At 37.8% G+C, this 17,026-nt stretch overlaps 1 protein-coding gene across 3 annotated transcripts in view; it reads right to left on the reverse strand.

The window, feature by feature from the left end:
* Positions 1–1,031: 1,031 nt before the first annotated feature.
* The window catches only part of EPM2A (EPM2A glucan phosphatase, laforin), a 35,927-nt gene continuing 19,932 nt past the window's right edge, over positions 1,032–17,026 (reverse strand). For all 3 annotated transcript variants that reach the window (XM_041423502.1, XM_041423503.1, XM_041423504.1), the window contains 2 exons: positions 4,322–4,563; positions 1,032–2,900 (listed from right to left, as the gene is read on the reverse strand). In XM_041423502.1, the coding sequence (XP_041279436.1) occupies positions 2,620–2,900; positions 4,322–4,563 (523 nt within the window). In that variant the 3' untranslated portion in view covers positions 1,032–2,619. The remainder of the gene's footprint in view (positions 2,901–4,321; positions 4,564–17,026) is intronic.

Consider the following 17,026-nt stretch of genomic DNA (forward strand, 5'->3'; position numbering starts at 1 on the left):
ACTGCAAGCCCCTGGGGTCCTCCTGGAAACTCTCTGCATTCTTTGCTTGCATGATGTTGGCAAGTTGCTTTCATGCAGTTCATGAGCTAATGTAATCTCTATGATGTGTGCTCCCAAGCAGTTCAGCAGAAATGCAAACTGAAGTGGCAATAAGCAATGAATCAACAACCCCTTGCTGAAATGACAGTAAGCAATGAATTAACAGCCTGTTAGGGCATCCTTGAATCTGTGACTCCTGTGTCAGAGGGATTCCCGCCCTGCAAGTGAAACATCAGTCTGCTACCATTGCCAATATAATCAGAATTAGGAAGTAGCCAATACAGAGTGACTGTATTTATATACGTCATATACTTGTTTGTGCTGTGTTGTGCACTGCTCAGTCCCAAGAGCCCTAAAACGATATATATCCACATATATATATATATATATATATACACACACACTTCCTGTGGAACAATAAAATCTACAAGTATTTGCCCCAGCATTTATTACAAGTTGCATCTGGAGGAAAGGGCTTCTGTCAGGGATGCTTGGAAACACATTTTAAGCTTGTGGTTTCAAACAAATCTCAGCAGAAATGTAAAACTTGAGCAAGTTGTACTCTCTGCTTCTCATGACATTCCCTTTCTCTCAGTGCTTGATTTTAAGGAGAATATGGTAGCAAAAGCCCACCAAATTTACTTTAAGCTCAGTCAAAATTAGGTAACTCCTGGGCAGGCAGCTGTAGCTCTGCACATTTGCATGTGAGCCCAACAGCCAGACAGGAGCATCCACACACTCCGTCTTCTCTCTGCTCTGGGCTAGGAGAAGAAACACCTGTAGTTGTCTTTGAAGGTACCAGAGGTGCCGTGTGATCCACACACCTTTGCTGTGCTGCTTTTTGAGATTTCCTGTCAAACTGACACAGCACAAGACAAGACATGGTCTGTTACCATTAAAGTGGCTGGTTCCACTTCTATATAGAAATATGAGTTATGAACCCTTTTTGCTATTTGTGAAATTGGGAAACAAAGACATATGACAAAACGGGCTGATGGAATAATCATTTTGTCTTTATTTTCTCATCCATTTTCTAAACAGTGTTATTTCAAAAAATCAGAAATGAAGTCATGGTCAAAACCACACACAGAATAACTTAAATAAACATTTTTCTTTTCAAGATGATTGAAGTATAGGATAAATAAAATATATTATTTTGGACATTCTCCATAAACAGCTCATATCCAATAGTTTCTCCATTAAGTATTCAGAAAATCAATATTTATTACTTAAACCACTCTGTCACTGACTGCATCTTTAGAGGAACAAGTTGGCTGGAAAAAATGAGGTGTCACTGAAAATAAACCTATAGAAGTTATGTTTCTTAATGTTTATGCATCCTTAATTCTCTCTTCTCTCTTGAACTCAACCTACAGCAAACTGGCTTTATCTGATTGGGAGTGGAAGCTGCTGGTGCCATTGCTTAGCTTGGCTCAGCTAAGCAGTGCTCCTTGGACCAAGCAGCAATGGGAAACAGTAGGGATCATCCACAAAGCCAACACTGAGGCTAAGCTCCTGAGAAACCATCCTCAGCAGAGTTGCTCCTTGTTCCTATAGGGGAATGTATTGACTCCATTCAGCCCAGAGATAGCCCAGCATTAGCTTCAATCAGTTAAATCTAACACACACACACTGCTTGCACAAGGGGAGGCTTTTGCTGTATTGAAGATATTAATCTAGGTCAACAGCCCAGAGGCTGTGGTGCCAGTCCCGCACACTGCTTATCACACAATTCCTATAGGTCTGTCTTACTCTGGTGGTTACTGCTCAGACTGACTTGGCACCTAAGGGAGCCCCTGTTCAGCATTGAATGGACCAGAGGAGCAAAATGAAGCTTCAACTCAGAGAACTCACAGCCTACGATAATGTAACAAACAGTGGTCCTGCCCCACAACAAAGTAAGGCTGCCACAGCTGGAGCTGTGTCCTCTCTCCATGCCACAACCCAGCATAACCCAATGTCATAAAATAATATAGCTGGAGCTCATAATATTTAGCATTAACTAGATGGACAAAGAGTAAATCTTAGTTCACTGCATTAGATATTAGCCTTTTGGTTTTAAACACTGAGTTGAAGAACCAGTTTCCTTCTGGTCTTTCTCATCAATACCACTCTTCTACAGAATTATTACAAAACACTGCAACATTCTAATATCTGCTTAAAATAACTGAGCAGCTTTGATGATGGTCTGCTCGATCCTAACCTGAATCTTAATCCAGTCAATCTTTGTATTTTTTTCTTGTCACTTTTCATTGCCAACTCTATTTCACCTCACATCTTGTTTAGTGTCTACTCTGAAACCTCAGTTCCTATAGGAAAGTGATTAAAAGAAAATCTTGTTTCACTTTGCAGTTTCTAGCTCTCATAATTTCACCAAAAGGCTTGAAAACATGAATCATGTCAGCTTAAAGAAAGCAAATAAAAAACTCTAAAGCACTTTTTAAACAAAATTCTTATCACCTTTACAAGAAGATTATAATCTGAAGAGGTGAGGTGGGTGCCTGAGTCACAGAAATTTCTAAGTCCTTGGGGTACAAATGTAGGGATTCCTCTTCACCTTCCTTTTCTTCTTCTGCTTTTCTACTCTTCTATTTGATATGAGGAACAAAGGTGCCCAAATTTCTGGTAGAAATCTTCTTCAGCACGATTCAGAGCTTCCTCATCTATGTAGACAGCCGGTCTCCGGGAAGCCAAAAAGTACTGCACTTTCCTGATGCTCCATCCCATCACGTACCTCAGCCAGCCGCTGACAGCGGCTGTAGACCTGCCAACACCAGCATTGCAGTGAACATAGACTGTGTGTCCGTTCTGCAGCAGCCCGTGCAGGAGGCACACGGCTTGTGGCAACATCTGGATTCTTCCTAAGGTTGAAAACAAGGCATGTTCATTTGCACTGGACAATCAGTTCATGGCTGAGATTCAGCCTGTACAGCCTGATGAATTGTGAAGTATAACGGCAGACCTGACATATTCCAGTTTTTCTTTCTTTTCTCAAATGACTTTCTAGGCTAATTGGATTTTCTTTTTTTTTCCTTGCAATACAGAATCAGATCACACAAAGCTGTAAAATGCCCCAAGTCTTCTTTAAATATACATTCTGATAACGTCAGATGTGTGTGGCATACTCATTTTCAAAGGAACTGAGACAAGGCAGCACGTTATAGAGGACAGCACAACTTACATAGCATTAAAGTTAGCAAGCCAAAAATTATTTTTTTTTCTTTTTAATACCAGAGGTTTGTGAAGATATTTACATACTGCTGATTTCTAAAACATTTTCATGAAGGCCATCAATTCAGTAAGGGAGGGAGGAAGAGCAGAAGAACATTTTACTGTACAACTTAAAACTGTTATGATTTCACTGTCTACTAAGCATACAGTCAAACAATACAGAATAGCCTTTCTCACTCCCAAAGGAATGAACATACTACATTTTTTGACACTTTTCTTCTGGCTATCCTAAGAAACAGAGCTGCAAGAAGCAGAACCCAACTTTTCCTCATGGCACATACGAACACTGACATTAAGCCCATTCAAATCCCTGTTTTAAGGTCTCCTGTCTTCCCTGGTGCCCTGTTGCTGATATGACAGTTACCTGTTTGAGGCAGTGGTATTTCACTGTGTTGAAAGCACTCACTTCTGCTGGCGGGCTGCACACTTGATAACACACTCACTTTCTAACCTTCTGGTTGGAAACAAGACTTTGAACTAGCATTCCAACCAAGGACTTTAAAAGTAGTAGTAATTGATGTTACAGCTCAGGTGCTATGAGTATTTTCAATTAATTGCAAACTATTATGTAAATGTTGCTATGGAGTTTCATCAGACTGGGATACTACAGTTAAAGAAAAAGTGTTTGTTGGGAAGGAAACAGCAGACACATATCACTGTCTCTCAATTTTTAATCAGCAAAGGTGGCAAGCTGTCCTGCTCTGCAAACTTGCAGTCTTCCACCTACACAGCATATTTTCATTATATAGGCCGAACTCAAGCTGAAAGTAAAAATAGTCAAGCAGTTATTGATGTCAGATGGCTTTAAACTCAAACACAAATAATACTGCCAGACACAAAGTACTTCAGAGGGCCTCTCTGCCTACAAGAAAATATGAATAATTTGTTAAAGACATCACACAAAGAAACTACACCTTGTGTTCCAGCTATATTTTCATGCAAAGTGTGCACAGAACTCCTGCCCTCCCCACCAGCTGTCATGAAAGTGACAGATTATTAACTCCAAGTGTTTGCTGCTATTAATTTACTGCAAGAGTGACATGAGCATTACCTTCAGTGCTCATGTCTGCAGTTGGCATCCAGACATAGGCAAGACCTTCTTCCTTATACAGTTTCATGAGGATTTCAGGGCTCATGGGTTCTGGGTAGCGGTTGCAGCCCCAGGAATTTTGAACAATGTCAGATTCAGTCTGGAAGTTCATCACAGCTGTAACACCCAGCTCATGCTTCAGCTTGATGGTCACATGCTCCAGCAGCCGAGGGCAACTTCCCAGCCAGATGTTTGGCAGAATCCTAGCATTGAGGAAACAGTGGGATTGATGACAGTATCTTAAAGAAATTGCTAAGTTCAGCAGTGTTCCTGTTCCAAACCTGCTTGACATCATCACACAAACACTGCTAAAGTACAGTCTTTTCATGTCAGGCAGTAACTTCTTATTTCATTACAACTTGTTTTGTTACAGTTGAGTTGGTGATGCCAGATGCTGGGGATCAAGCTCCTAGACTACCTTGAAGAGCCAGATGTACTGAGAAAAAATTTCAGAGCACAGTTATAGCACAGGTCTCCAATGCATCATTCATCGCTAAGCTTGAAGTAGAAGCTTACTAACATCAGGGATTAAAATAAGAAAATTCTGAAGATTCATGCAATTTGTATACACAGAAAAATGAAACAAAACAAAACAAACCCACAAAAACCCAAACAAACAAACAAACAAACAAAACAAAATCCCCAAAAACAACAACAAAAAACCTAAAGAATTCACATGCTCCACATCTGCATTACTTTAGTAATAAGTCAAACATAAAGAAGTCTTCCAACTCTTTAGCTACCACTATAATGAGGGAAGTAGGGAAAAAAGCATTTTGAACAACCCTTCTGTGATGAAACTTAAAAATTAATGAGTAATTTTCTTTTATTTTTTCTCTGATCTCTTGGAGGCTAGTAGGAATCAAACATATGTACAGCTTCCCTCAAGGCCTGAAGGACCAGAAACTTTTCAGCAAAACAAGAGGTTTTTGTTGGATGGGAAAGTATCAGAAATATGGTTGTTTATTGAAATCAAACTTCAAGACTTCTATGGTTTTCCCATTGCTGATTATCATAAAACTATTGTATACTTCAACAGATGTTGACAATATAAACTGTATATTTAGAAATTTGTTTTCAAATGAGGGGTTTTAATATGCACATGCAATTAAACTTATGGCATCTACAATGGATTATTCAGATGCTCAAATTATTAGTGATCTACTTTAATTTCTTTTTGCTTCCATTAACTTCGAATTTGAATGTGTAATCTACAAACTAAACAAAATATCCCTGCATTTAACACAAAACTTTGCAAAACTTATTAACTGCAACAAATCTGTAGCACTACTAACTACAAACTTAGCAAACACTATTAAATGCAAATCTACAACAAAAGCAAGATCCTCAACAATAAAATGTCTCCCATGTACATCTTATGATCTTTCCCAGTTTTAACCTCAGCAACAAATAAGGAAAAGTTTTATGTTTTTTCAGGAGCCTATAAACCACTCTTAAATCATCAGGTAGCTATTTCCATTTTACTGTCACAGTAATAAGTACTAGCAATTAATTAAGACCTGTAATTGACTGTAATTATTAAATCCTGCTATACTCATACTGCAATAGATTCAAAAATAAAAATTCCGATACAAGAAGAACTAATTATTATTATTTCCTGTTTGTAATTATTGTTATAACAATAATTATTGTTATTACTGTTTCCATGGTGAGTTGCATACTAGCCACACAAACACAGCCTTTGGCCTTACCAGCCCCCATTTCAATGGGACAAAACACTTGATCTCAATATATGGTAACTGAGACCAATTTAAACAAATATATTACATAGCAAATAACCATTTCAACCGTGTTCCAGTGAGATACTTGACAAGATTTGACTTAGTTTTTGTTTCATGTACATGTTCAAGAATTGCCCAAAATCCAACATAATCAGCTCAAGCATTCCCACTGATCAGAGGGATGGGCAAAGATCACTGCAACAACTCCTTCACTATCCCTTCCCACATGCCAGCCTCACAGCAACCCCCATCCTAACCTGAGCGAGTGACTGCTGTCAGGATTCTGCCACAGGAACCTGCCGGGATGATTAGGGCATTTCAAGGTGCTGAGTGTGAGCTACAGCGCCCTAACAGATGCTGACCAATGGCTGGAGATGAGCAATGGCCACAAAACTCCATTCCCGGGACAGAGAAATGGCAATGTCACTAATAACTTGTGACAATATGAGGATATTATTTCAAGAACAAGAACATTAGTACCCTTCCTTCAAAGGCTTTCCTGGAGACTCATACATATGTAATTCACTTGATACTTTGTGAAACATCTAATGTACTAAAATTACCTTGATGGGAGGAAAAAACATGTGTTTTCTAGGATTTGATTAAATGAAAAGTGACTGAAGCATTCCTGAGATAAATAAAATTCTGAGTAGTACTCTTTCTTACCGATAAACCCATGCTATTTAATTTTTCCCCCAATGATTTTTTAATGGGTGAACATCAGAGCTGTGCTATCTGCAAGACCCCTGGGATATAGACCATTTGTTTATTTTGTCTTGCAGCCTAACAGGTCTTGTACATGACAAGACCACCTGTATTGCACAATACTAATTGCATTTACTGAACAATCTGAAGAGTTCACTAAATTTTTATCACTGTCTTTCCCCACAATTAACTAAACTAGTGGAGCCATTCAGAGAATAACCTAAGAGATGTATTTAAGATAGGCAATTCTTGAGAATTAATTTTATGATCAGGTCCTAAAATTTAGCCTTCGAGAGGATCAAGATGTAGCTTTGACCTTGGTCTACAAGCCTCTTATCTACCCACCTACAAAAAACTGTAATTCTTGGTCTTGCTGGCCAAGGCTTAACCACCCTTTTACCATGCAGCAAACAGTACTGCAGAGCTGTCCTATAAGCCAATTTATGTAAAAGTTCTAGGATACTCTATTTGGCTTTATCTAGTTCAAACCTTATCTTTTTCTGACATCAGAAGGAAGGAATAAAAGGGGTTGGTGCACGTGTGAGTACAGAGACTAATGGAGAGTTTAGCAGCTATATTTTATACATAGATTTTTTTGATAGCCCTACTGAGGGTTTCATTATGCTGAGGATCAGGAAAACATACATGTTGAACCAAGCAAGAATGTGGTAATTTCATTTTTACATCTCTTTCCTTAATGATATACTTTTAGTTTTCCTTTTCAATGTGGCCCTTCTTTAAGTTGCCACTGAATTTCAGTAGGTAGCTATATTTTAGCCACCAGACCATTTGGCATGGAAAAGAGAGCTCTTTTATGTTCCTCTCTAATCTGTCAAGTTATAGTGCTCTGAGCTCCCTGACAGCCACTGCTTTCCAGCTCACCCGTGGGTGTATTCCAGCAGCAGTTTATGTGATCCCTAAGCACATCAAAAAATATTAGGAAATTATTAGTGATCAATAGACCTTTAATCTTTTCAGCTGAACCCCTTTGATGTTCCCAAAATATCAAAAGAGGATGGTGTTTTAGCAAAATTCTACTTGAAACTTTGCTTTAATATAAAAATGGCACTTTGTCAATGTGCATCTTCACTCTGCATCAAGGACAATAAACCATGTTTGGCTCCAGAAGACATGGTCAATTCAGTCAGAGACAGTTTATCAATGAAGAAATCACCTACAGCGATTCAAACATAAACAATATTTAGCAATCTTCTGAGATTAAGACTTGGAGATTGTCTATAAACCCTTGCTTTATAGATACTTTCTGCCAGCTACTTTCAGCTACACTTCAGTTCCCCACCAGCAGTATGGATACAATATTTACCTACCTTAAGGGGACTTTCAGGGGTCCAATGGATGAATTAATGCAAGAAGCTTGAGGTTGTGGCAACAAGGACTAAATGTTAGGCAAATGTTATTCAGTTTATTTTTACAGAGCCCAGACTGAAGGCTGACATATTTAAAACCTGCTTTTTGACTTATAAACTGAGAAAACCAACAATTATTTATCATTACCACTGAGAAAATATGGAACACCCTGCAAACACTTGTACACTTCTTCACAGCACACTTAAATTATTTTTAATGATGTAGACATATATTGTGTTTGTTGGCTTTCTCCCAGGACCCTGCACAGTCTAGATTAAAATATAACAATTCAGAGTGAATACATTTAAAATACCAAATGTATTCCGTTTAATCAATGTGTATGCAAATGTTCTTCCCCATCCCTAGGGAGAAAATGAGTCTGAGACAGTGAAAAATTAGCATTGTGAATTTATTTTTTTTTAATGATGCACACCAATTTTCAGGTTGGTTTACAAAGCATGACACACCATACCTTTCAATCTTAGTACAATAAAACCAGCCCGGCAACTGTAATTGTAGAGATGTGATTTCCAGGGAAGGTGACCTGACCTAGGGGAAGACACCAGGTTACTGCATCAGGCAGTCAGCTCTTCCTCCATGACACCAATATCTACTCTGCTTCTTCAGCAGCTCCAGTTTTGCTTTTGCTAATAATGCTTTGAGACAAACAGATCCTAAATTGAAATTTCCTTAAAATGCTGAGTTGCAAGCTGGGATGACTCAGGTACTGCTTCCAGATCTGAGCAATCATCAGTGTGCTAGGAGAAGGCATCTTAGAATCTACCCTAAAATTAATCAACCCTCTAAGAGGTACAGTTCTTATGGAAAAGGATAGGATTTGGCACTTTAGGAACACATTTCACAAGAATATCTATCAGGTACTGACAGGTGTCCTTTTATCCTGATAGTTGCCAGCTTTAATCAAAAGAGAGGACTTTGCAAAACTAAGGAAAAATAGCAGGATATTTGTCGTTGGTTATTGGCAACAATGATCTATCAATGATTCCATTTGTTTATACCAGTGATATTTTTGACCAAGGTCCAGTCTATTATTTTAAATGAAAAGTGATGGATTGAATCATCCCTCAGTGCCAGGTCAAGGTGTAGCCTGTGTTAAAGCTTGCACTCCACTTCACTTTTCTACACCAGACTTCCTTAGATCTCATTGAGCATCTGATGACAGTGAGATAAGTGCTAAAATACACATATAACAAAACAGAGCCATTTAGCTGAAAAACACAAACAAAATAATGATTAAATTAACTCTGTCCTCCTCAAGACTCTTATATCCTAAAGGTATAGCATGCAACCACAGCTACATAGAACTTGCAGTAAAACATACTCTGCATTCCCAGAAGAGCAACATATATAATTCAGTCAATTTACCCCTAGCATTTTGTGTTGCTTCTAGGCATGCAGAGTGGTTTTTTTCACCAGTGTAGTGCTATTACCCTGGTACCACTACAAGCAAGCAGCCCAAAGGGAATACAGGCCTGAAGTACAACTCAGTCACAGATGATCTTTTCAGCACTTGAATTACTAGAGACTATTTCCAATTACACTGCATTCCTATTTCCTCTCCTGATGGCACAGGAGTAGGAACTCATTCAGAATTTTTTATAAGGTTGATTTTTAATGGAAAATTATGATCTGTCTGAACCAAAAACTTCATAGAAATTTTCAACTTTCAGCCAAATTTAAATTAGTTCAGAGAGCAGATGTCTGTTCCCTGTCTCATATGACACAAAAAAAAAGAGATTTCCAGAAGTATTGCTTTGGGCATATTCAAAATGAGAATATAGGAAATCCTCAGCTATAGCTGAGATGCTCTTTCATCTTTTCTGCATTCTCTGCCCTGTGACAAGGCACATCACTTTAAATGGCAATACCACTGGATTATGATGACCCAGAACTATCATCCTGCATGTGTTCCTTCTTTTGCCTGTGGCATCCTTCTAACAACATATAGCAGCTTATTCATAGGTCTGTGTGTGCCTTCCCTGAAGTACCATCTCTCTTCCAGGCCTTCCTTATTCTTTTCTCTGAACCTGTGACAGTGAGCACTTCCTAGAAATCAGATGAGGTTCCTGTACTTTTGTCAGAGTAATCTGGAAACATTACTTAGATTGCTGTCTAATGCCTTGAAATGCATTCACAGACAGAGAAGAATTTTCTAATTACCAAATTCTGTTCTCCAGTGGAAGATCTGAGCATGTTCAAATATTATTTGATATGCAGAAAACACACTGATTACTAGCCTCACCTCTGAAAAAAAATTTATTTTGTCCAATATGAATAGTGCAGTCACAGGTCATAGATACAGCTTGTTGTCTCCACAATGGACACAAAGAACAGATTATTTCCTTCTACTCTGTAAAACCCTTCTACTTTTCTGTAAGTTACTTACACACTCCAACACAGCTTTACATTCTTCACTCATACACACACACGCACACTTGTCATATATTCAAAGTTCTGATCACTCTTGTTTGCCCTTGGACTCCCTCTCTTTTTGAATATGTTATGCCCAGTACTGAAAAGAGTACATTTCTGAGAAGAGCCAAAGATTACTTACTTCTTGTGCTTCAAAGGCTTTATCCCTCTTTAAAGTTCCCTGGCAGTTCTTCTACAGCATGTCATTGCTGACCTACATTCAACAGGGGATTCCTTTTTCAAGTTAAGATCTTTCCAAACAGATGAACCTACTCAACAAGGAAAGACCAAAGTTTGCCCAAACCATTATTAGTTTCAATTGGCAGTGGTGTCAAATTAAACTAAATGAATATGCAGCAAAGGAGCAGGTGAGATTCACAGCTGATGAATGCATCTCTGCAATCTCTCTTGGAATAAATAATCTCACATGCACATCACTGTATTTTAAGCTAACTATAATCAAATAGAAAGGGAAACAGCGCCTGCTTGTAGTGACACTTGGTGAAAGCATTGCCTTATAAAGAGATCAAAGTGGAAATATGAGCCTATACCAAGAAGTGAAAGTATCAGAAAATTTATTGTAATGGTCTAAAAATCAAGGATCCTACTCTATGCACTCAAACTTTGAACTTTTTACTAATATTTTGTTGTATCAAGAAAGATACAGAAAAATGAAAATATTAAAACTCAATTCAGTAGATTCCAGCAATTTCTTGTGAAAATACTTTCAAATGAGGGCAGACTAAGGATTTAACATTTTTAAGAGGGAATTTAATAACTGTTTAAAGACCATATGTATGAAAAGGGCAAACCAACTGGCTTTATCGAAATCAAAGACATAAAGAATGCCAAATTTTATATGGCTTCATCTATAAAGTAAATACCAAGAGATTAGGAAAATGGCAACATTTTTAAAATAATTTTTTGTCTTGTGTCTTCCTCCAAAATACAGACAGCATGGACAGATACCAAAACAGAGGAGCCCCTTGTTTGGTCTTGCACAGGAATTCTGGTTTTACTATAGTCTGTTTAAACAAAGGACAGAAAGATCTCTCAGCAAAATGCCTCTTTACCAATGAAATAACAATGTAGGACTGAGGGGTTACGACACTGACATTTCATTGCATATTGCATAGGGCACAAGGGTAAATTGCTGTGGTCTTTATCTCTTCTCCTGTTGATTTACTGATAAAGTCACCCTGCAGAAGAGAAACTGATGGACTCTTCCTGCTGAGAGGCCTGACTTAAGCAGGATTGACTGGCAACAGTCAGATGCACTTCATTTGCCAGCACAGAGTCAAGCAGTAGTAGCCAGAGCAGGAAAGCAACATTTGATGATGCTATGGTCTGACTCCAAGGTAGAATAAACAGGCTTAGTAAGATCACTCTTATCAAGAGAGATTGAATAAATGGCCATAACCTTAGCAGAAGCCACAAGAGAAAAGCACTGATTTATGATAAAATTATATCCTACTTAAACGACACAGCTGCAGACCTTGTAGAAACTACTTATATTCTTGAACAAAAAATGCTCTTACCTAAATGTCAAATGTAGAAGGAGCACAAGTCATTGCTTATAAATTTGTTCTGCTTTAGCACTGAAAGAGTGTAGTTTATTGTGAAGTTAAGATTTCTACCTCAAGGCTTTAAATGAGGAGAATTAAACAGGCTACAATGTAGTTCCAAGGTGCTTTTTTTACTCCTCATTATTTGGAACTCTGATGAAAAGCAATTAAGGTCTGGCAAATTTTCTACTTAGATGTAATTTGAACTACTTATCTAGCCTCTCACATGGGAGCAGACTTGGAATGTAGAAAGAAACACCTGCTTTTATCACTTTAGAACAACACTTTGTCAACTTAGCAATATGCAAAGTTTCTCAAGCCCTTGAATTCTGAGTCTTACACTTAATAGTATCTTACTTATTCCATGTTCACAAATCTGTGGCATAAAACTACCTCTTTTACTGATATGCCAAGAAGGCAAACCATTAAGGTTTGACCTCAAGCTGCCAATGTGCTAAAAGTAAAGCAGGTAAGAGTAATATCAAACCCGTAACTGAAATAATGTATTGCCCAGACATTCAGCTACAAAGTGGTTCCAGTGTTGCACCGTCCTCAGGTTCTTCTTTCTCAGGAGAGGGCTTCCATAGCATCAGCTTGACGGTACTAAAGGGTTTAACTGTCCTCACTTTACCCACCAAACTGCTCTTACAGCAGGCACCACGGTGCCTTGAGGTTTTGAGACACTGAGCAACCGTGCCCATGCCTAAGCACATCCCACAGCACTCTTCTCATTCATAACCTTCTGGTACATTCTGTGTGTGTGCTTCAGGATTGTCCCAGCTTTGAATTCACCAGGATACAGGATACAAAGATCCACGTGAGAAGAATTAAAGTCACATAAGACTTTAGTCTACAGCTCCACAAAATTTTCTATTTTTGGCCCATTTTTCCCTTCCACAGCAATCCCAAACATTCCCTTACAAGGAAAATAAGAGCTTTTTTAGAAGAAATTCACAAAAAACATCTCGTAATAACAGATGCAGAGATCAAGAACATTCCTAACATCCTATACCTTGCCACAGCAGGGAACTTATTTGATGAAAACATGTAGACAACTGGGAAGTAAACCACATCCCACGCTGCAAAAGTGACAATAATAGTTGGATAAGCACTAGCACTATGCTTGAAAGTCACAAAATTATCCTTCTGTTACATTCAGTACTTGTAGACCAGGAGAATTGGGATGAAAGAAGAGAAACATCTGGAGAGCCCAGCAGAGAGTGCCAGAACAAACAGAGTTCTAGAAGAAAAGTTTTCAGAGAAAAGACTGAAAGATCCAAGGACTAATATCAGAATGAATATGGTGAGATATTCCAAAGTCAACCACTCTGATTCTTGGAAAAAAGGAGTTTCCAAGCATATGTTAAAGGGCTGTAGAAGAGCAGGATATACTAATTTGCTCTCCAAGTTTTCTGCGGAGAGAACAAGAAGAAATTAACTTGAATTGCACTAGGAAGACTTAAATTGAGATTAGCAAAGCTTTTTAATGGTTGGAATAGTGAGGTAATTGAATGGGAGAGTAACAGGCCTATAGAGTCTCATCACTAAGATGAGATCATATTTTAGATCAGGCTGGATAAACTTGAAATTATTTAAATGTAATTGAGATTAAGTTGGGGCAAGGAAATGGACTGGATACTTTCTGAGGTCTCTTTGAGCTTATGATCTATGATACTATAATCATAAACTTTAATTTCCATTTCTGGAATCGCCACCTATATTCATTTATCAAGTTCCATCTTGAAATAATTTAGGCTCCTTGTCCTTCCTGCCCTATTTGAAAGGTCATGCCAGAATTCCCTTCCTTTAATGACAGAAACCTGCTTCTAATTTACACTCTAAATTCATTCAGAAGCAATTAATATCCATTTGATCTTAAAGAAGGTTCAATTTCAATAATTCTTCTTCCCCCTTTGTACTAATTCTTGAATGTCTTTTACAAATAGTAATAGATCCTCTTTCTTAGTCTTCATTAAACTATGCTGTCTAACCCAGAAATAGTCAAACTATGGTAGCACAGAGTTCCTTTCAAGCCAATTTATTTAGCTTCAGCTCCAGCGGCATAAAAGTTACACATCCTGTAGAAACCACCCTCACTCAGTGCATATTTGTTATCCAGAAACAATAATAGATCAAATTTATCTAATTTTGTCGCTAAACTAAGCTCACATACTCCAGTAAGTTCAGTGGAATTGCTGTTCTCAACCTTGCAGTACATTCAAACATATACAGTGAAAAGACCCACAGTATACACTCTTCTCCCTTCACTTCATTCTATTAAAAAGCTTAAAGCAAATTAATTTATCTCTTATACATTTTTTATAATCTATTTTATCTCTAGTCTAAATATGATCTAAAGTAATGTGGCCACACAATACTTTACCTACACAGCCAGAACTGAAATGTGGAAGATTAAATGTTATTCTCCCTGTATTCAAAGTAAAATATTTTATGTCACATTTTTCTACATATTTCTACTGTGAAGATAAGTAATGATTCACAAGCACACCAATGCCTTGTAGGACAGGGTATCCAGATCTAGCCTTACAGGACTTTGCCAGAATTTATTTTCAAACATACACTCAAGGTTTCAGTGTGTGCCTAAGGAGTACACTGTATGCAGCAGAAATCAAAATTTGCCTTCGTAAGGAACAACTCTTCTTGTACTTTCATTTTATAAACATTCTCTAAAAGCAGACAGTGTGCCAGTTACAAAAATACAACCTGAGAAGAGAATCAGGTTCCAAGGCTGGTACTGAACAACCTGGAAAAGACTCCTCCATTGGCTTGTGAGCATCAATGCCTAAATGCTCCAATTAAAGAATCTTGTCTCATGCAACCGTGGTTGCCAGTGGTTGCTTCCTACATATGTCTCCGTTAGATTGCCAACATCCCCATTTGTTTTGAATTAGAACGAATACCCGGAAACACAAGAACAACAGGCTGCTAAACTCAGCCAGACAGCAATAAACCATGAATCTCTTGGCATTAGGAATGAGAATTTCCAACATTAATGTTCAGCAATGGGAATGATGCCACTGCTGGCACCTGTAAGTTAAATAATCTCAACAAAATTGACTTAAACTGCTACAAATGAACTTTAGGTTAGTGCCCAAGAAGATTCGGGAATCATTGGTAAAAACATATTTTATGTTCTTTCAGAGTTTACCTATTAGCAGCTGCTTAAGAATCTAGACTGGGAAAACAATAAAAGAAAAATCCAGTTTTCAAAATGTAACATTTCAAATCCAATGGATATACATTCCAATGCTTCAGAAATGAGTACATATTAATGAAATTTGCATAATTGCAAAGCACAGATTATTGCTAGGTGGCCTTGTGATCCACATGGCACCATATGCACATGTACAAAATAATGGAATCTCTCACAGTCAGAGAAAGATGTACATTTATCCCCTGTGGTACCATCTGAAAGCAGCCTTGATGACCTCTGTAACCACGTTCATTCCAATTTATCCAGAATTTCTAAACACACATCAGTTCACTTATTTCAATTTTAAAGAAGGACAGATACATACTTGAACAGCACAGGCTGGGGGAAACATCTTAGAAATACGGAGAAAAATGGGATTTAACCTCACCACATCAGTTACATAAACATCTAAAATAAGGTGTTCCCACAGGAAAGTCAAATCAAAGGAATAACATGTGTATAGTGCTACCACAAAAAAATGGCCAGAAAACTTCATTTTAGATAATGTACCTGGTTTCTAGATTCTAAACATAAGATTAATAACACTGGTGGATGAGTAGCCAACATCAAAGGTTGAGGTTGGGATGGTAATGGAGCTACTGAGAGGCCCCGGAAGAACCTGTGTGTATCTTTTTAACACAAAACTACAAAGTATAGTGGAATGTCTTGAAGAAGTCTTGGATGAAAAATGGGAAAAAATCATGAGAGTTAAATTGATGAACAATCAATGTGGCAGTTTTTATTGGACTGCAAAAACTGACATGAATTACCAGGGGTTCTCTATTTTTTAAAAAAGTCTCTTTCTTTTCCTTTCAGTTTTCTTTCTTTTCCTAGCAGTATCATTGAACCTGCTTGGAAATTGAAATTTCCAAGCATTTGAACAAATATTCTAAAGTGACCTACTGTTACTAAAGTTTGTTTAAATGTGTTTACATTATCAGCTGAAGTTTGACTTTGTACGTTTGTTAAACATACTGGATAGCCTTACTTACAAGACTCCAGATATATTTGAGAAGCTTTTTCCTCCTTTTATCTCACCAGATTGAAGCAACTTATTATTATAAGGAAGGTGAGAAATTCAGTCTTCTGCAGTGAAAGCAATATTTAACATTCTTTAGGACTGGTCTGCACACAGCCAACCCTCCAAGCTGGCAGCCAGACCACAGAAGGAACATTAGAGAAATTATTTTGTTAGGAAAGCTGCATATCCTCCTTATCAGATCATCACCTTGGGAAAATGATGGCACTGGATAGAACTGTTCTGAAGTGCTTTTAGAAGGCAGTCCTGGAGAAGTTAGTTAAACCAAAAAATAATAATTAAAAAAGAAAAGGCTCTAGAAGCCCACCAACATCCATCCCCTTGTACTAGTGTCCAGGATCCATGCCTGAACTGAATGAGAGTCATAGAGAACCTCATTGCTGACCCACAGCTGATGGGTGGGAGGGAAGAGGAGGGAAAAGGGAAAAGGGAGAAAGTAAGCAACCACCTATTCAAATATTAATTTTTTATATAGTCCACATTTTCTTGTGTCTGTATTAAAACTGAAATACAAATTTTGCCTTTATCCTCTTCTTGATGCTTAAAATCATATATTCTATTACTAGGGTTTTCACCCTACTGAAAAAAGACATTTCACTT

This window comes from Onychostruthus taczanowskii, unplaced genomic scaffold (genome assembly GCF_017590055.1).
Source record: "Onychostruthus taczanowskii isolate IOZ18803 unplaced genomic scaffold, ASM1759005v1 scaffold78, whole genome shotgun sequence".
Lineage (NCBI taxonomy): Eukaryota > Metazoa > Chordata > Aves > Passeriformes > Passeridae > Onychostruthus > Onychostruthus taczanowskii.